Genomic DNA, 21,182 nt, shown 5'->3' on the forward strand with positions numbered 1-21,182 from the left:
CCCACCTCTGCACCCGCCGCCCCCCGGATCGTCCCTCGGCAACGAGGAGAGACGCCGCAGACAGCATCGGTTCCTCTCTCTGCCCTCCCCGTCCTCGCGTCCTTACCGCCGAGTTTTAACTCCTCCGCGAGAGACCGACCAGAGAACAATTGTTAGAGGGGCTTGTTAGCGATGTCGAGCTAATGGCACACTTTATTACTCGCGAGGCGTGCTGCAGCTTGCCAAAGACGCGACCGCTAAATTGTTTTAAGATTAATCTTCGTTTAGTTTTCACGAAAAATCACACCCCTGTGTGTACACGATACACGGTTGCAAACTACGACACGATTTTTTCCCATATGTTATACCGTACAGCATGTGTCGCGAACGAAGACGGGAGAACGAGATTTGTTTTCTTGAATGCTCGTTACTCGTTAGGTCCAAAATTTGTACGCTTCTTCGACTCAGCGGGGAAAATTTGAAAACTACACTCACCTTTCAACTTGTCGTGGGTCAAAGCTCTCTGGAAGTGCTCGTCGACCTCCGAGGCTGCGTCTCCTCGGTAATGGGTGAATACCACGCAGTTTGCGTTCAGGTATTGCGCCCTGCTTTCTCCGTCGTCCGAATCCTCCGTACCACCGCCACCTACGGCTGAAAATGCAGATCGCGATTAGTCGTCGCTTGAAATTTGACTGTTGGATGAAAAACGGGTTTCAACGCGTATACAGTAAGCCAATATATGTTGTTCCATGCTTTCAAAAGTCTTGGATGATCCTTCTCATTTCGCAGAATATAACTTATCGTAAAGCATGGTTTGCGCTTTGATTCTAGCCTGTAAGCTTTAAACGGTGATCCGGCATTGAACAATGTTCATCCAATGTCATAACCTTTTCTGTAACCGTACAAACGCCAAAACTGCAAAGAATCACACTGTCGCGATGGTTCGGAAAAAATTACTATGAACCGTATGACTTGTAATGAAAAACAAAGTTACGTTATCAGTATGCAGAGACATCAAGGAGAGTAAAAGAAAAATAGTCTCGACTTGCGTTATACATATGTATATATACACAGATCTCGGGAAGTTACAGCTTCAGCGAGGAACTGCTTTCTGACGATGGAAGAGGTCAGTTTCAACAAGTTTTTCTAGAGAAAATTCAGGTTTCGCCAGTCTCTGACAGAGAAAATGACGAGATACCGGCCGTGTTACGTTTTCATATCCCGTTTTACTACTACATTCCCTGAAGTATAAAATACTAACAGCTATTTCCTTCAGCGCCTAGCGTAACGTCACGTTTCAAGAAAGATGGCAGTTGTAGTATAATCGAATACGACTCAAATGTGTGTGTCACATTCCTTGAAAAGTGACCCGAACGTTTCTCGACAAGAGTTAAGCGAATATAATAGTCAGTTTATATAAAGCTGAGGGTATTTTTTGAAAAAGTTATTTCTGACTTGGCAGCAAAATTGGACAGTATTTACAGCAAAATCGAACAATGTGAAAGTATTTCTACACAACCACATTGAACACCGTAAAAGTAGGCTTAAAAAATTCTCGACAAGAAGCTCTCAGAATCATCGCTTCTTATTTTCCCGTGATCTTTCCACAACACTTCGCCGTCCGTACAATGTGCCAACTTTCTTTCCTGCAGTATCATTTTTACCCTATGAAAAGTTGAAGTAAATCTGATTTCAAGTACAGCTTATTTTGGCTGTCGACGGCAAATTTGAATTAATTCTACATTTTAGGGTACCGTCCAACTGTCAGACAGGATCACCGACTGATCCAATTGACGAGAATTCGTCCACATAGTATAACGAATGTCTCCTAATCAAGTGCGAAGAGGTTTGTAATCGTGGAATTCGAGCCTGACATCAGCTACTCAAGTCCCAGATGTTTCATCCGTTATCAACCGGCAGTAAAACCCTCCCCTAAAATTACTCATCACAAGAATATGGCACTCACCGTCAGTTGATCTTTCGTCGTCGAGGGCCCGGGATCCCTGCGAGGTGGTCGTTGCCAGGGGGGGTCGCGGCTGAGGCGTAGGTCTAGGGGATGCCGGGCTGGGTGCGGACCCGACGGAACCAGCGCTACTGGGTTGACCCTGTGGCACACTTCCTCCGCCGCCACAAAGCTCGAGGCCCGCTGCTTCCAGCGATCTTTGGTGGACGTTTAGCTGCAACAAGGAATCGGAGCTGCGTTGAGCCTTGGGCGTCACGTTACAACGGAGGAATGACTTGCGTCGTATCTTTGTGGTGCGACGGTAACCTTTACGACGGGTGTTAAACTGCCGGGGGCCATGGCATCCGTGGCGAAGTGACGATAAGTCAGGGTTAAATTTGAACATTGACATATTCATATACATATAATAATATATATATATATATATATATGTACAGCGTTAGGAAAGCTGGATCGATGCGTTTATGTCGTAACTCAGGTCTTTTGGATGGCTTAGACCCAATCAAATCGCCAGAGGAACTTGAAGAGATGAAGTGAAATCCAAGTTTTAAGTACCCACTGTTATGTACCCTGAGAACGAAGACTTGGATACAACGAGGTGACATTTTTCTAACAAGACAAGAGTGTGCGTGTAATACGAAACTCTGCGAGGAAGCAAACGCCGCAGCTGGCGAACAGCGGAGGTCGTTGCACGCCGATGAAAGTGCGAAAATTCATCGACTGGGTGATAAAACGAGGACGTCGAGAGTCTCGCGTCCCATTGTGTGTCTCGAGAGACCGCAAATAGCCGCAGCGTAGTCCGCGGGTGCCGCATTGCAGCCGCGAATAAGGAGAAGAAAGTGAAGAAGCACATTTTTTTAGACAACGGCGCCCGGCGTTACAATTCCAAATTTTTTGTGTAAATGAATGGTGACGGGAGTCGGGAATCGGGAATCGGGAATCGGGAATATCGGTCTCTCGTGCATACAGCGACGGGGTTTCTCTTCAGCCAAACTTCGTTTAACGTGTTTGTTGTGACGCGTCAACCTCTTTTATACAAGAGGTCAACATTTTTTAAACCAACCAACCAGGCAATTTCACAGTAATCTTGAAGCACTGTTACACTGACAGCTACATCGTCACTGTCTCGCTAAGAGAAAAATCACCGCTCCGTGGCATCCTCTTACCAAGCCGGATCACGCGGGACTCGAGGAAACGATTAGACTGAGCTAAACGTGACCAAAGATATGTTCACCCCCCGTCGTCGTGATCTCGAATATCTAACGGCAAAAAAAGTCGACCGTGAGATCGAGAATTGATCAATTAACGAGTCAGTCTGCGGTCGTTTCAGAGCCGCGGTATTATATCGATGATCTTGATATAGGTATAACCAAAAATAACATCAACCGAAAAAATTGATTTCGAGCCAATAATTCGCAAACCTCTTCGTCCGCGAGTTCCCATTCTCTGTGTCGATTTCATTGTCATATTTTCGCATCGTCGTGATAGTAGAATTTGCATAAGTGGAAAATATCGCCTTATCGACCGGCCTTCGAATCAGAAAGTTTTTCATAACATTCGTACCTCGTGCGCAAGGTTCGTCGTTTCCCAACCGTTATACGAAATTCTCCTACTTTCCTAACAGCTCAGATTCAGTCACCCAACCACTATCCGCGACCAGAGTAATCGATTCGTAAACAGTGAAACAGAGCAGCTAATCCGTAACGCGTGTTAGAAAATGGAACGAGACACCTGCGGCGCATCTCGACGGAGATCAAAGGACGAAGCAGTCGCTTATCTCCGCGGGTCCTTAGAGTTACAGAATCAAGCTGCTTTCGGGGGGCGCGTTAACCCGCAATGTGCCAGCAGGTGCCTGTGTTTCCCGACGGACATTCACCGGGGCGGAATGGAAGCCGCCTTGGAATCGGGGATCGGTTGCGGCAGCTAGCCATTGTTCACGCCCGCACCCCCGGAATTAAAGCGCCCCCTCGTAACATGGGCGGGTTTAACGAGCTATTGCCCGAGCTAAGTCCGCATCGCGATTCCGCGGCGCGGTTGGACTCCCGAGTTATAATAATTCCCGCGAGACTTGCCCGCTAACCAATTACATCCATACGTCAGCGTCTCGTCGCGAACAGAAATAATCTTGCTCCCAGCGCGGTGACACGTACAAACCGACGAGCTTCCAGGTCCAAAGGCCGACGAAGGCGTCGCGGGCGTCGCGGGTGAGTTAGAAGCGAACCGCTGTGTATACGCCTCCGAGATGTTATCATTATCTGCTCTAATAAACCTGGAGCCAGAATTCCTCGGGGCAGTGAATCACCCCGACGCAGGGAGACGATGCGGTCCGTCGCCGCGACGCCACCTGGTCCCAAAGAGGACGATTCTCAGCCGTCTGCACGTGGGTCCGGAACGCTGGAGGATTCGCGACCAACGGCTCTGATCTTATCGAAAAATTTACACTATTTGGCCAAAACTTGTTTCTCGTCTTCGTTGGAGAGGAACGGCCTTTTCTCAAACGCGGTTTGTCCCCGTGACGCAGCTGGCTAACGTCTCACTGCAAGTTCAAGATTCGAGACGGAGTGCGGATTAATTGCGCTGCGATCACGTTCGAACGTCCACCTTCCTGTCAATTTGTGAAATGATCTGCTGGCGGTTCGTTGAAATTGAAAAGACTGAAATAACTTTGTGAGATCGGAATATTAAGTATTGATATACTTGACTATTACGGAAACTTTTATATCAGATTATAACCTTAGAGTCGAAAAAAAGATTCATTTTTTCAACGCTTTATACACAATACTGATTAAGAAACGAGCCGCTAATCGTGTTATCCGTGATTATGAGTTAACTTGTAATTTGATGTAAAGATTAATTACAGTCGTTCAATCTACGCGACAGTTGTAGGATTCTAACTTCCGACTACAACTGGTTCTACTTTTTTCTTTCTTTTAACCTAGTTTCACAATGAAGCGAAAATGACATATTATGTTTCACCAACAAATTAAAATCATTATTGAATTGACTGTAGGACCGGATTCTATTGTCTACGATGTAAATTGCGGCGAGTATTTTCAAAAATTCAGAAGGTGCATGATCCGACAAAATTCACCACGCAAAAGACGCGTAAATATTTTCAAGAAATTATTCCAAGCTTAATCATATGACTGCGAAATCTGAATTTTACGAGTCCGAATCAGAATCGTGTGTAAATTCGTAAACGATAAACAACAAAATAATTAAACGATGCCTTCTACGTACAAGGTACCTGTACAAACGTGTCCTTGCAGAACGATGTTTGATACGGTGATAACACCGAATCTCCAACTTTACAGATCAGCGACTCATGGATTTAACCGTCACTTCATACCACGTTATATAGCAATAAAAATGATGTAAACCGATTAAATCGTGTCCCTCGTTTCGAACCGAGATTTTGAAATCTACCTGGCCGCCGTTGAGCAGGCACACAGAGCCTCGGCGTCGACAGGACAGTGGCCATACTTTATCACATTTATTTTGTTTTACCCGCTCTCCCAGCTTATTTACGTGAACGAAAATGTAGAAGATTAAATCAACCCGCGATCACGGTAAGGTTCCCGCGCGGCCGACCGCATCCCCCTTCCATATACGTAGGTATACCTGTACCTATGCATAGGTATAAATACATACATACATACACATACATATATATATATATATATATATATATATATACCTACGCTTATACCTATGCCAAGATCGCGGTGTCGGTCGGTTCCGAGGACGACAATGTGGTAATTAATCGAGGTGAGAGAGAGAAAGAGAGAGAGAGGCGGCGGGGTCCACCCCCCTCCCCTATCGCCATCCCGCCTGCCCCTCGCAGCATCCCGAGGGACTCTTCTTTCGAGATAGTTCCCGCCGGGCAACGGGTAGCTCGGCTCTGCGGCTGCATCGGGAACCTCGCGGTCCTTCAAAGCATTCCATCCGCATCTCTTCCCCTCTTCGTCTCTTGCCCGATCCTACCCCCTCCCCCCCCCCCCCCCCCCCCCACTACCCCACCTGGGGGCAGAGACACCGCTGACAATGAGTGTGTAGAACTAGCGCATGTTTATCCGTTATTCCTCCGCTTCACAGACCTTTCGAAATCTTGCACTCGCGGTTGTCACCGGATCTCCCACGCGACGCCCATTAAAATTCTGAATATGCGTAATCATCGTCGTGACCGCAAGTGTCACAGCGCCGACTTTCAAGCTTCAATCTTACCGATAAAACTGTAATAATCTCACCCGAGTTGCGCGCCGGACGTTACAGGAGGGGGGGAGGAAAAGGGAGTTGCGCGGTTTATCAGAACCCGTACGGTTTATTCGCGTGTTTCTTCTCACCTCCTGGCTTGCGATAATATTTCAGTCACGCGCGCTTTTATTTTTAACAACGAGTTATCGTATGGTCTATGCTTTATATACGGTGGTTTTATACCTGTATAAGGTATACAACCGTTCGCTGACAGAATGCGATGGTTAGATTGAACTTGGCGTGAGGATTTATTATACATACAGGCGAGATTGAGAAAGAGAGAATGATAGAGGGAGGTTGAAGAGGATGAAGAAAATTAGCTAAAGTGAGAGTACTAAAACCGGGCACGGTGCCGTACATCTGTGTCACTATGCCCGCCCGCTGCGGAGCCGAGGTTATTCCTTTTCCTTTCTTTCTCCGTAGTTTATTTTCTTTTTACTCTTTTCTTTTTTTTTTTTTTATCCTTCTTTTTTTATAAAAGTTTTTTTCCCTCGTTTTGGTACAGAATTAATGCCGTATTAAAAGCCGGTGCCATCTCTCAGAAGAGGGACGTGGCGTCGTTTATAATTGTCGCGGTAACTGGCTATTAACAATTATTCAAAATCCAAGCGAGTACGGAGGACGGTGAAAAAACAGAGAATAAAAAAGGAAGAGGAGAAGAAATAAGGGAATAGATTTCAAGCGGCAGGGACAAGACGATAGTTTTTGGTAAGCGGGGAAAATCAAGCGATTAATTTTACAAGCATAGACCCGCTAATCCGTTCCGATTAAAAACCGTGATTAAAATCCAACCGGCTCGGCGTCCCTTCGGCCCGAGGCTAGGCGGGTTCCCACATCAATTCGACTACCGGTGAAATAAAAAAAAAAGGGTGGAGGATCTCCGTCGATCTGTTCTCCGCTGGCTTCTACACTAGGCGGCGAAGGGGGAACGAGCCGAAGGATAAACACTCGAGGAGGAGAGGAGGAGAGGAGGCGGAATGGGAGCCGGCCGAAGGAAGGGACCCGTAACAAGCTACCAACCGGCGTGTATCTCGCAATTTGTTTGCCGGACGCTGCCATTCGTCCCGTGCAGAAGCCGCGCGATGCTCCTATCTGCACACGCCGAGCCAAGATGAGAGCACTTCGCCGCGCGAAACCGGCTGCAACTATCGATAAGTTGACCGAACAAGATCTCCTCGACTAACTTTGGTTCATTAGCGGTGAACCAGGTGCAGGACGAAGCGATCCACTCGACCAAGGACAAATTGCAACACGCCTCGAGGACTCAAAGACCGCGCGCCGCGAGGAGATTACACTCGCCCTCTCTTCTGCGGATGCATTTACACTCATATATATGCGTATATGCGTATATCGGACGAATCGAGGGGGCGAATCGGGCGACGCCTACGCGGAAACGCCTGAGCAGAGGGAAGTTTCGGTACATCTTTACCACGTCGAAAACGCTTCCCTAAGATATGTATAGTACAGCAAAGATGTAATTTTGGAACCAGTCATACTACTGGAGCAAATAAATAGCTACGGTTGATGTGTTGAGAACGTTTCGAACAGTTACTTTCAATCATTCGTTCCGCAAGTTACAAGTTCTACCACCCACCGATCGGTTGAAATAGTTGAGGCAAGTGTACCAATTATTGACACGTTTGGACCCAATTATTGAACCTCTTATCTTTCTCGACGAGTAAAACCAATTGCCGGAGGGTTAGACGTTGTAAATTTATTTTTTGGTAAATTCAGAACTAAGGATCAAACAGAAACAACCAAAAAAGGTCAATAATTGGGACACTCGTATTATATACACTGCTATATTTTCGAGTGAAAATCATTTTCGGAATGAATTTCAACACCTCGATCTCGTCTTTCGACGCAGTAACCATGTTTCCGATCCGTATTCGGAGGTGAGCACAATATTTTTGCCGGCAATCCGTCGATCGGTGAACTACTTTTTGCGCAACTAGGGGACTCCGCTCTTTTGCTCCTTCGTACTTAACTCTACTTCTCTTTTCAACGAATCGTATATAATATATTTCGGTGGAGCAGTGGCCGCAACGTGACGCTGGTGTTTTGTCGAAACTTTATTTATTGTGGATGTGCCCGCGGCAGCTTATCGGCCTTCGAAGGGAGATCAAAGGATGCGCTGTGGTGACTAGGACAGAATCCCCGACTTGTCCGAAACGTCGGGTGTATGTGCCATCGTGCCTTCCAGGCCGATTGGTCCGCGGTTCGGTTCTTTCGACTCTTCTCTCGACCTTCAAGCCCTGTCCTGCAGGAGACATTCCAGGATGACTATTCGGAACGGAAACTCGACGAGGTTCACGAGCTCGAGGCACGGCTACCGTTTCAGAGTCGTTGGGAATGCCGATCAGGTCGCGACGTCCCCGCGACTTGGCGACCGATCGACGCGCCCCGGAACTCGGAGCTTCTCTCTGGGCGATTAATTCAGTGCGAGACCAATTGAATCGTAAGGCGTCAATAAAGATCGCCGAGTCTTCGTGCTCCAATTCCTTACCGTCTCATTTCCCGGCTTGAGATTGGCCGGCAATCAAGCGGGTACGTCAAAAGTCCAATACCGCAGCGTATCGCGGTATACGAGGAGAAGTTAGCCGCACGTACGAGGCCCAGAATCCCATATAAGAAGAACCTTCATCGGCTCGTTTGCCAAGAAGCTGAGAGGATGCATTAGGGCGAAGGGGTGGTGGTAGGGGTGGGGGGGGGACGTTTTTAGGGCTCGTTATCAGACCCCACTCGATACGCGGAGACCAATAACCGTGGCTACCTACCGCAGCGTTCCCGCACCATCGCTGCATCGTCGAGAAATCTCAACAACCTTCCGAGGGAACCATTAAAGATGTATTCGTCAATTTATTGGAATCGAAATCGCTTCGTGGCCAGAATCTTATATGGAGAACCCGAGCGCCGCACGAGTCTGTGTGTTAATACCGCGGCTTCGCGGGTGTGTTGGTTGAGCTAATACAAACGTTGTCTCCCGGCTGTATCCAAGCGTTTAACGTTATCGGACTACCGGCTGAGTCACGGAGCAAGCGGAGAGGCTGCTGCCGCCGTTGCTGCATGTCCAGGGTATCGAGCGAGAGTGAGCGAGAGGAAAAGAACCGAGCAGAGCAACCAGGTCGAACAAGGACGTATGTAAATTCAACCGTATAAACTGTTCGAGCTAAGCTTGCTACGCGGCTGTCCGACTCTGCACGGAGAATCTCTGATGGCGTTAATAAAGATCGCGATAACGCGGCCGTAAGCGCCGTACCTGAGAATTTATGGGACATTTTGTTTTTTTTTTTTTTTCCTTTTTTTATTTCAATTCATCCGCGCAGAGAAAATTTAGTACAGCGTGGAAAAAAAATGTCATGAATAAAGCGATCGACACACTTGACTAATTAACAAGAGACGACTGACCCCGTCGACATTCGTCAGCGTAGAAGAAACTACGAAAAAAACTTCTCAGACCATCATCCCGACCCGTCGTATAATTTTGGGTGCTCAGCAGCTCTTGAAATGTGTGCCTCGGCAGTATCCGTAACAAAACTTTCGTGTCACGAAACGAGCCGTGGGGCCATTCGATATCCGTGCATCCTGCCAGGCGACACTCCATAACTAATTGCAGAGTCGACTGGACACGCTCCCGGCTCCAAAGGACGAGCGACTCGATGGTCTTTCGGTTGTGAAGTTGGAAGCCTCCGTCAGGTCGAGTGCAAAGGTGATCTGAAGAACGGTTGGTCCGTAACCTCGGAAGGAAATTGAGCGATTGACTTTGAAATGAATAGATACCTATCTATCTGTACAAACTGAGCGAAGATAAATTTATAGGAAAAAAGTTGCAGGAATATGACGAACAGTATAAGTTTCAGTGCACATCCTTGGACGGTTCGTTGGATAAGATATAAACGTGTAGTTTGTACCGGACACGGTTGTGTGCGCATCTCTTTTTACAGATATTGATAATCCCTTTCTAATGAAACTAGCCGCCCGACGGTCGACACTGCTCCTGGAATTCCTCGCCTCCGTAGAGAAGCCTCCTTCTCCAGGTTAGTCCTGCTCTGCCGAGGCAGCGTGGTACTCATGAGGCCCCGATAACTATCTACAATGGCCGTGGTTCACGGCATTAAACGACTATCAAGCGTCGCCATTACGCGCGTGGTACCGGGACAGTCCCTGGACTCGGAACAACGGGGAGAACGAGGAGGAGAGCGAGCGAGAGGATCCTGCGCTCTGAGGTCGGCGACGATTAATATTGAACGATCTCGGAGACGTGTGAGGCTACTACCAAGTGTGTTAACCTAGCCGAACCTACCCCGACTTGACGTTGTCTGGGACTTAACACCGGCGGAGACTGCGGGAGTCCGGCCGAATGAATGATCGAATGACTGACTGGGTGACTAAGCTACGGTGCACGTTATAAACTCAACGCCACAGAGAATATTTGATGCTACCGACAGCCGGATTGTCCTGGATTCTCAGAGACCCGCAGATCGAGGTTGCGTTATTGTGGGTACCTGTATCTGTTGCAACGGTTGTAATTTCTTCCTCATTTTCCACGTCCTCGGAACCCTCCTCAGTCCATATTCCGAGACAGCGCATACCGGCGTGACGCGGAAATTGCTAAAGATGGATACGTGCGTGGATACCAACCCAAAACTCGCTCAACCTCGTTGGATTGCGTAAGCTAATCGCGACGCAGAGCGAGGGAGACGGAATCTCTCAGACATACCCCGGTATGGTTGAAAGCAATCTCGCCAGGCCGCGCGAGTATTGGGTTGGTATCTCTACCGTTTACTATCCACGAAAAGTGACGGTAGGTAATACTGCACACGTCGAGAGTCCGCATTCTGCCGAGAATTCCAGGACAGATCCTTCTCTCTGAATATGCAAGGTTCCGGACACTCGGCTGATCGCTGCCATTCAATGCTGCGGAGTAAGGCATTCGCGGAACGCGTTTAGAGAAGATTTTCAGATATTCGATGAGTTGGAGCTTCAAGGCGATATGAATGAACCGTTTCTTACGTACCGCGACTATCGGCGACGATTACGCTGAAAGATTCAACCCCGCGTGAGATGGAGCAAACGTCAAACGAGTTACCCGGCACATTCTCCGCGGCAAAATAGCTCGGCTCCTTTTGCTCGCTGATGTAATTGTTATATCTTTGAACGTAGCTGAGGCGATATTGTGATTGTGATAATTGTTATCGCTGCTAGCGTAGCGTCGTCTCTGCGCTCGGATGCCGAGGGAGCAAGAGTAACGTCTTTGAAAGTCGGAATACGGGCCGCAGGGTGTAACAAACACATCACTCTCCCGGGCTGGCAGACTGTCGCTCGACAATCGTAATGGATTGTCACCGCATTGTTGGGATGTGCGACAATTACTGGCCGCGTTGCCATATCTCACTGCAAACCCGATGATACGTGTTGCTTTGCCAGGTTGTGCCGCTGCGGAGTTGCGAGTCCGCGCGAGGTGTGCCGCAACGTCGCATTCCTTCACCCTGTTCCGTTTTTAGTCTAGGAGCGCCATTCTGCTGAACGTACGGCGCGCGTTAAAAGACCCCCGTCTTCCGATCCCCCCCCCCCCCCCCCTCAGCTCCAATCGCGAATACTTCCTCGGCTGTTTTCTAACCGTTCACATTCCGATCGAGGTGATCGATTTTAACCCGCCGCAGCGCCGCAACAAGGGTTGGACGTTTTCCGGAAGGCCGATCTTAAACCGGAGGCACTGATATTAATTTCGATCGAATACATCGGACGCGCATCCTTTCGCGTTTTCTAGGTTGGGACTCGAAGGTCGGGTAAACGAAGAGACTGGCGGTAAACGCCATCAGCGATTGAAAAGACACCGCGTGCAATACGGAGCTAAGATTTATTCGACACATCTCCAATTCGATTTTCTCAATTTATTCGACTTCTTGCGTCTAATCGGGATGTGTCCAATTGGGATGTGCTCAATCGGGCCAGCGCTGCGGACTGGATTTATTCAATTTCTTGTGTCCAATCGAGATGTGTCCAATAAATCTTTCCTCCCATGAAGCTCGTTGTATTTTACATTGTGTCCAATTTCGCTTACACTTTGGTATACGTTCGTGGGATTTGTATCGACACTGTCTCCATACAATTCCCGGTTCCGAGTCACACGCGAATTGAAACGACTCCTGCGGCCATAGTCGTACGCATCGGTCGATACGTCGTCGATCTCCTGAGAATATTCATCACCGTTAGAGCTTGTTGTCGGGTGTAACGAGTCAGCGGGAAGAAAATCCTGACGATTTAAGAAAGCAATTCGAGGCACGTTGAAATGCCGCCTCGCCGAGGAGAAGAGCTTTTCAGCCGCGGCTTGTACCGTTCGTTCCGAGGAACTCCGCCAGCGTTGGCTTCGTTCCAATTCGATCCGTGCAATATCGGTGTCTGAATAGCGTCTGCTGCAGTATCGGTCGGATTTTGTGTCCTCGGTGGAATAAACGTCGTCGTAAGGAACAACTAGGAGAAGAAACGTGAACGTCAGTCGGCGCCGAGCGAGTTGCGGCGCCAGTGGATCCCCTCCGTCTATTTTTCTCCACTTTGTCTTACCGTTCAGCAAAGCTGTCGTTGATCCGGCGCACGTCCGCGTTATACCGAAGGAGTCCAACAATCGGCGAGATCTTGTCAGCGGTTAACCTCGACGGCGTCGAGGAAGCTGTTCCCCGGCTGACCAGAAAACTCAGCCAACAATCATTTCGATTCAATTCTAATGCGTCTCTCGCCTGAACCACAGTGCTGAATGAATTGCGCTGTCCTTTGGATGTGCTCCAAGCGTGCATCCGCGGAATCAGTACGCTACTAGGTACGCGCTGAATGATGAGAATATTCCCACCACGTTCCACGGAACGGATTACGAGTCTTCAAAGTGCCGCTACCGTCATTAATATAAATTACTCAAGAGAGCTGCAGGATACGACTACGACGGCATTGAACCTGCAGCCCTGCAGCGCAGGGACACATTACCAGATTCCACCAAGTCCCCATAATTTTAACAGGCTCTTTAATATGTGCCGTGGCTTACGCGGCTGGTCTCCCCGATCCGGCTCGCTAACCGAGTGCACCTTCTTCAGGTTCAGGTAGATTTTCACCCGGGCGCCGCGATCTTGCGGTTATACCTGCGCACTCCTCCTCTGCACGTACACGGGCATCCACTCTCACACGATCAACCCCATGCGCAAGGTAAAACAGCCACGGCTTACCCGGCACGAGTACCTACCTGCAGCCTCGCGCTCCAGACGGAGGAATTTGTGAACGACATTTTCCACTTAGCCTTTGAACCCCGCCGTTCTATTAATCGGTACGCCTTTCCTAGATCCTTCGAGATCTTCCGTAGGTACCCACACACCAACGACATACGGGCACGTGGACATCTCGCTGTGAAGTGATCAACAGTTGTCAGTGATAACTCGCTGGTTTGGTCCTATATTCGAGGAAACATTTAACGGGGAACGCGGATTTTCAAGTACACTGCTCCGAGCTCGTTACCTGGATATCACGAACGATATGAAAATGAGGAATATCCCCTTTCGGATCGCGCTGCAGAACATCTGTCAGCTTGATACGTGAATCAATGTCGAGCTGCTGAACGGACTAACGTTTCCTGAATGGTTGTCGGACACCCTTGAAATCGTGGGGTCTTGTAAGGAGAGTGTTATCTGCCAATCTGTACGTTGGCCATATACAGGTACGCGGGACAAGTCGGTCGAGAGAGTTTGTTTTTCAAACATTTGAAGATTGATGACGAGTGCGGACTATCGGCGGGGATCTGAGAGGTCGAAAGGCAATATCGGTTAAACGCAGAGTGTGTAACTGCGTTTAAGGATATCCCGCAAGATGTGAAACCGGCGAACGGGTTCATGACTATTGATGACGGTACGGAGCGGGCAGAATGTAATTACAACCAGTCGGCCACCTCCGGTAATTATTTAAAGGGGGGGAAAACGATAGGGGAGAAACTCGCGGGTTAATGCGTAAAAACATCGGCCGCGTTGCCGCCTCACCTGTCACTACAGCCAATCAATCGACCCTTCCGACGTTTTGTTTTATATCAGAAGCCAGCTAGCCACAACTAATTACACGTTCGTAATACGTAATCAGACTTCAGTTCCTGCCACTTCGATGATAACCGGCAACAATCTTCCATTTAATCGTAAGTAGCCCTCGCAATCCCCCGGTTTACTAAGGACACCGACCTTACCGATATGTACAAAGCGTACAGTCCAGTTAAAAGGTCAATAATATAAACAATCAAGTGTTTGAATCTAAGGGTCAAAAATTATATGGAGTAGATTGAGTTGAATTTTATTCATACAATTATACATAATTCTTCCTCAATCGGTTGGAATGATCATATTATATTATTCCATGTTTCTAACAATGCCAGAGTAGTGTCGTTTGTTCATTTATCAGGAAGCGAGGCTCATTCTGTTAGTCGAGACTGGAATCTCTGCGAAGTTTAATTCATTAATTATAAGCTACGATAAGTTTGCGTAGGAAGACATCCATTCAATCTACTGAGAAATGACAGAAACATTTCATCTGCAGGAATTGGAAGAAAATACATTTACTAATAAGATGAACCGTAATCCAGAAAAGTGACGCAACAACGCGATTACCCCAATAATGATTAACAATCGGAATTTTTTAGTGACATTTGAACAGTTGACATATTTTTCATCTCAAATAGACATTGTTTGGATTAATATACCTGGGTAGCAGTTTTTGAACCGCTTCTTTAAACAATTTTGATCCAGACTGTACGCTCAACAATTTCCAAACAAACAGTGGCACACATAAACGAGTATAGAGATCGAAACCGTTAACTTTTGTAAGAAAAAAATATAAGCTGAAGACTTTGCAAAGTTTTGTTAAAAAACCAAGTATTCGTCTTACTTGACTCAAATTTCAATCACAAGTACGGCTGGGCGATTGGATTGATATAAATTTGGCCACACGGTTTTTTTTCAGTGCCTTTTTTTCAGAACAGACGCAATCCTACCTAGCCACACACCCCTGTTGGTCTAGCGTCGCCTACGGTGGCATCATTCGACGAGGCTTCCAGCCAATGACTCAAGGGTTGAGTTACGATTCGTCACTGTCACCTGGTGCAACGTCACCGACACGTAGATGAGACAAAAGATTGTGGGAGGGTGAATAATGATACGCAAAAAAGAGTAAGAAATTCCATCCGTCTCTTGGGAACGGTCTCCGTGCGTTAAAGTTTGGAAAATATCTTGAAGTGGACAAGGGTTGCGGACAACGAGAAGACGAGGGACTGCGGGTCGAGGGCGCAAAGGTCCCTGCATTTTAATAAGGCGTTTGGCAAGACATCGACTCGGATCTCGACACGGCAGAATGAACGAAAATTATTGCATGTCGGAACAGGAATCGTGTATACGAGAGACGAGATGAGACTTTATGTTTACCTTATCGTACACTGCGCAGTCTCACCTGTGATAATAATTGTTCACGACTGAAAAAGATCGCCAGCTTGCGTATCTTTATAGTCTATTTGAAACGTATTTATAGTAATTTTACCTCAACGATGTGATTTAATATGTAATTAACAATTGGAATAACGGTAATTAATTCGTGCTTCTTATTACATGATTACAAGGAATAAGTTGCCGCTTTTTACTGTTCAACTAGGATAATTATCAGACGTAATCATGTGAGAAAAATTCAACTAGTACAAATAGTTCGTCTATTAAGAGAGTATTCGCATTATATAGCCTCTCGCGTGATTAGTAATGACTTGCAGAGTGCAAATAATACCGACTGTGTAATTACAGGAATAAATAATCCAGCCCATCGCTCCTACACCTCCTGACATCAGGCCTAATTATTCTAACAAATTGAATTTTGCGATAAGAATCTTACTACCGCTTTGTATAGTTGAACAGAGACTAAGAGTGTTCCTAATGTAAATAGATAAGCTACAATATCATGATTGTACAGCTGCGGTTGTTAATTATTTCAGTTCGTATACCTCGACAAACAAGTTTTACTGTCTCGTTACCTCGTCATTGGTTCATTATCTCGATGAATACTCGAAAAAAGTTTGATATTGTTTAATCAATTCATGTACATTTATATTCCGAATGATTCCAACAGCTGCGGTGTCCGAGCGGTTAAGGAGATGGACTTGAAATCCATTGGGCTTTGCCCGCACAGGTTCGAATCCTGTCCGCAGCGATAATTTTTTTATTTTTCAAAATCAAAATTTTTTCTTTTTTTTTCACGTATTCTCATACAAGGTCCATTTTTTCAACAGCTGTGGTGTCCGAGCGGTTAGGGAGATGGACTTGAAATCCATTGGGTTCTGTCTGCACAGGTCTGAATCCTGTCCGCAAAGGATCATTTTTTGTTCTTTCAATTCAATTTATTTTGTTTTCGAATACCACATGAACATCGTTCGAAATTACGACACAATTTTTGATATATCGAAGATCACGACGGGTTATGTAATTTCCAAGTCTTGGCTTTTCTCCCTGTAGGTATATCTTTCCATTTTCCCTTATCTCGGGTTTCTTGGAATTATATCCATAGTATTCAATTCAAACAGTTTTAAAATTACGCATATTTGAACAACGATGGCTTCTGTACCGACCAACACACCGATAATGATCCAATCGCAGCTTAACGCGGCACATTACTCGAGCCGTATCGCTGAACTAATTAATGTGTGTATGTAGCTATAAATCGTGCCTACGTATCAATTTCTATCGGTACACGGTATACAGGAAACTAGGCATAGGCAATTAACGAGAGTCCTGCAGGTATAGCCAATAATGGTGACGAGATCAATTGCATCTATTATGGCTAGCCTCCATAGCACCTATAAAGCACGAAACTTGAAGAGAAAAATCTTACACGTAGAAATAAATAGTTACCGAACCCTCTCCACTGTCACACCAATTATTACAGAACTGACTATTTCCAATTTTGACAATATCAAGTAATGATAACAATATTGCCGTCAATTGGGCACTGATTCATCACTGTACCTCGCTGCAATTCCGAGGTAAATTTCAATCGCGGCATAAGATGTGATATGGATCAGTGTCAAAAGCCAACAACGTCTGATCGCATTCCTCGTATTATACATATACTAACGACCACCGTCTCCACGCCGGTATCAACTTTTTTATCGCTCCCCAAAGAGGGCCGAAACGCCCATATTCAGGCTACGCCGGGCAATGCAGGTTACGTACATCAAAAAGAGATTCCCAACCGGGGGAACGAGGTGAAGAAACAACATAAGCCACTGCTGCGGATATTCGCATTTGGTCAAATGTAATTTTACAACTACAGAGAGAAAAAAGATTAATATATGTATCTATAAAAAGGGTGATCACATACCGATTATCGACCCCAACTCCTACACGTTGTGAATTTCAACACGAACAATTTATGCCTCTAAATTTTTTGTAATTTTATTCTTCAAGTTTCCACTTTACTCCAAATGCAATCTTTCCTCCGCCGTCCATTTTTGCACCGCATCTCGCCGACCAGCAAAGGCATTTATCCGTCGGCTCGCACCGGCGAATCTTTTCATAAAAATTCCTAGCAACCGACGGGCCGTCCCTCATTCTGTTTCCTTGAGCACTCTTCGCGCGAGCTTGTCTCTCGACGTCTAGACGCGTAATTGGAGAAACAAAGAGGCGGCAATTAAACTCAACTCACAATTACGCCAAGTAATGCGAATAAACCTGAATTGTTGTATATTTTAATAATGATGATAATAATGATAACAATAAAAATGACGGTGAAATTCTCGCCGGAAAGCATGGCCGCCGTCCGCCTTCGTGACGAGCGCTGTCTTTTCTGCAGTTATAATACTTGTACGTAAGGCGGTGGGATTCATCGTTTGATTAAATTATTTCTTACAGCGTAAATTACGCGCAACGAGAAATGGTTAAGTCGGCGAAGTAAATTGCTGGGATAGAATTTACAACCGAAACTGCATACGCAAAGAGAGAAAGAGAGAGAGATAGAGAGAGATCTCGTGTAACGAGTATCGTAAGATAGGCAACTAGTTTTCCACCCGCCTTCGTTATTCTTGAACGTTGCGGTATAATAACGACAGGCGCTCCGAATAAGTTTTTTCTTTCCGCTCTTACCCCGCTTGTGGCTTCTGTACATATTAATAAGTATCACGTTCATTTACTCCGAGCCGGTGGATCCTCGAGATCCGTTTGCGATGATCCTGCCTCGAGAAAATTTGCACAGCTCGTAAAGACCCGCGCCGGTCAAGGCAGGGCAGAAGTTATAACGAAAGAATGGAAAAAGATGATCGTAAAGCTGTCCGGTATAATAATTCACAATTACACACGCCAGCGCAATGCTGCGGCATTATAAAGCATGGAAGGTCTAGCGGAGACCTCGAAAAAGATTGTTCCGCAGGTGCAACTATAAACATTGTTAATTCACTTGCAGTGCCGCATCGGTGTGCAATGGCCGGCATTAAGTCGTTCAATTATCGAGCTCGGATCAGGGTAGAATGATCGCTACATCTGCAGGCTGCGTGCGTGCGTTGCGGATTGAATTTACCGGGAGATTGATTTCGTTATATCGCGCATGCTTGGGTTTTTAATGACCTCGCAGAGACGCGACTTCGGTTCTTTCTGTACGCGAGAGATTAGCGACTCAGCGACTCGCGGAGCCTTTTCATTCCCTCAATATTCAAGAATTTGTCGCTCAGTTGAAAACCGTTCAGGTGGGTGGTACATCAAAGCTGTTCCGCAGAACGCCGCCCTTATTCGCCACCATTTTCCCCTCTATAAGCAACGAGGTACTCCGACGATGCCTTCTTATCCCCCCCGGCGCCCGAGGGCCAAACTTGGTAATAATCATTTATTATCCCTTTGAATATAATGAAAACAACAATGTTATGAAGTAAGAAAATTAAGGCTTTGTTTAAAAATGAGCTGCTCTACCCTGTTGTACTTGCGCGAGGCCTCTTAATAAATTCAAAGTGTAGGTATACGGGTGCTTTTTTTCAGGCTTCGCGTGCTTCGAGAAAACTGTAACGACAGGGATGCGAGGGATAATAAATTATGACGAGAAGAGATGAAAATTTGGCGAGAAATTTAGTTTATTTTACCTTTTCCCGCACCTCGGTGAATTAACAATACGCATATTATACGCTGCAAAGCTCCAATTATGTCTCCGGTCTAGCAGCACCATCTGGTTTTCATTGCTGTTACGAGGGCAAACGGATAGCGTAGAATATTTTTCCTTCAGAATAGTGGCAGGGACAGATCGCGTATTTCGGAGACGAAAGCCTCTGGAGCTTTTGAGAATGCACCCTCGTTAATAAGAGCAATTCCCCGCATATTTCCGCTCTCCATGAGCCACGATCACGAACGTGGCAACGGTGTACCGAAACTGGCCAAGCTTCCGAAGAATGCTTCGACCGGGCATACTTTCATTAATTTCGCATGTCTCGGCCACGACATCGTTATTCCATTGACGATTTTTGCCATTCGTATCGCACGAGCAACAAGTTGACCTTTTTTCATCATATACTACGAACTCGTAAAAAAAAAAAGAGGCGAGAATCAAAAGCGCGCGTTTGTATGAAAACAAAATATTTTCACAAAATTTAACCCACTGCCGTTTCAGTGGCGGGTGAAAATGACAGTGTTCGCAACTACGATTGTGCAGGGTTGGCAGGAAGAAATTTAAAAATTTTCCGTAAAAATACGAAAGACAGTGTCTTGGTCAATTTTTCGTACTTTCTCGAACAAAGCCACAAGCACAATCACACGCCCTGTAATTTGCCACAGTCTGAAGAGATTTCGTAAACTTAGAGAAAGTAAGAATAATTCCAAAAGACGATTTGCCGTATTTGACGGAGGTCCGACATCCCCTTAATTCCTTTGTAGGAAAGTTTCGCCACTCGCATAATTCGCTCGGTCGTAGCACGTGTGAGTCTAGAAACGGAATGCGTAGGTTACACCGAAGTTTCGCGGTAGGTACTCCATAGGCCTAGAGGAGTAGGTCTCTCTATATCAGTGAGTAGATTCGCACGAGCCTGCGGAGCCAGGGCTCTGTATTAACTCACTTTGTGCCGGGGCGTTGGTGCTGCTACAGAGGTAGAGACTAGGAGGTTAGTTCTAGGTGTGCCAGCGAGCCCTAGACTCTAACTTGGATAACTTAGCGCCGTAGGATCTAAGATCCAAGATCCTGGGACCCACGCACCGAGCTTCTCACACCCTCCGCATGTCGTTGGGGTAAATCGAGTGGAAATTTCCCGTTCCTCCGTATCTACGTCGCTTAATCGTTCGAGCATCAGGAGTTTCCGGGTTAAGATATCTTTATTCTTCCCAAGAATTATACGAAATCGCATTTGGTGTAGCGACTGGAGACGTGTAATACAAACAGTATAAAGCGACGACGATGCTCGGTTAATTTTTGATTCCGGCGAGGCGAAACGTGACGTTTAGCCTGTACAAAGTGGCCGAGGACAGCTTCAGCTGTCCGTAACATTCGCGTTCGTGCGAAATTTCCGTTAACGCTCAGTTCTGCCTGTCTGTGCAGTCTTGATCTCTCGGGGCAGTGGAGGCACTATTTATATATCTGTTATACGTTGGGTCGAACGCGTGCTGCGAGGAGGAGGAAGACTTTGGGCATAAGTCATTAACTCTCACATCAGAGGAAGGCGTAATATGTTAGCGTCACCAATGACAACTCAACGTTTAATCACTTCACACCTCCTCTTGAATTCCTCGAATTGTTCTCCCGGTGTAGGAAAGTAAGATGATTTAACGACGGCAGATCTGCGGCAACCGCCACGCCGTCAGGCTCAAATATTTTACATAAAGGAATCAACCTACGAGCTTTGCGTCCAGCTTGCAAAGCTCCCTGTAGCCCGACTTGATACATAACCCGGCATCTGTTCGCGCGCAAACATTCGTGTACGTACGATTGGAAAAAGGATGTGGGATACGGCGCAGAAGCGGCTCGG

The 21,182-nt window shown here is 46.5% G+C and overlaps 1 protein-coding gene and 1 non-coding gene across 2 annotated transcripts in view; one reads left to right on the forward strand and one right to left on the reverse strand.

Moving 5' to 3' along the window:
- LOC124296776 (protein vestigial) overlaps nt 1–21,182 on the reverse strand; it is a 58,050-nt gene that overhangs the window by 15,344 nt on the left and 21,524 nt on the right. Inside the window, exons 4-5 of the mRNA XM_046747123.1 lie at nt 1,946–2,156; nt 475–630 (exon numbers count right to left, since the gene is read on the reverse strand). Coding sequence (XP_046603079.1) covers nt 475–630; nt 1,946–2,156 — 367 coding nt within the window. The remainder of the gene's footprint in view (nt 1–474; nt 631–1,945; nt 2,157–21,182) is intronic.
- Nucleotides 16,324–16,405, forward strand: Trnas-uga (transfer RNA serine (anticodon UGA)). Its single transcript has one exon. It is a non-coding gene; the product is annotated as a tRNA-Ser (tRNA).

Source organism: Neodiprion virginianus, chromosome 1 (assembly GCF_021901495.1).
Source record: "Neodiprion virginianus isolate iyNeoVirg1 chromosome 1, iyNeoVirg1.1, whole genome shotgun sequence".
Classification (NCBI taxonomy): Eukaryota; Metazoa; Arthropoda; class Insecta; order Hymenoptera; family Diprionidae; genus Neodiprion; species Neodiprion virginianus.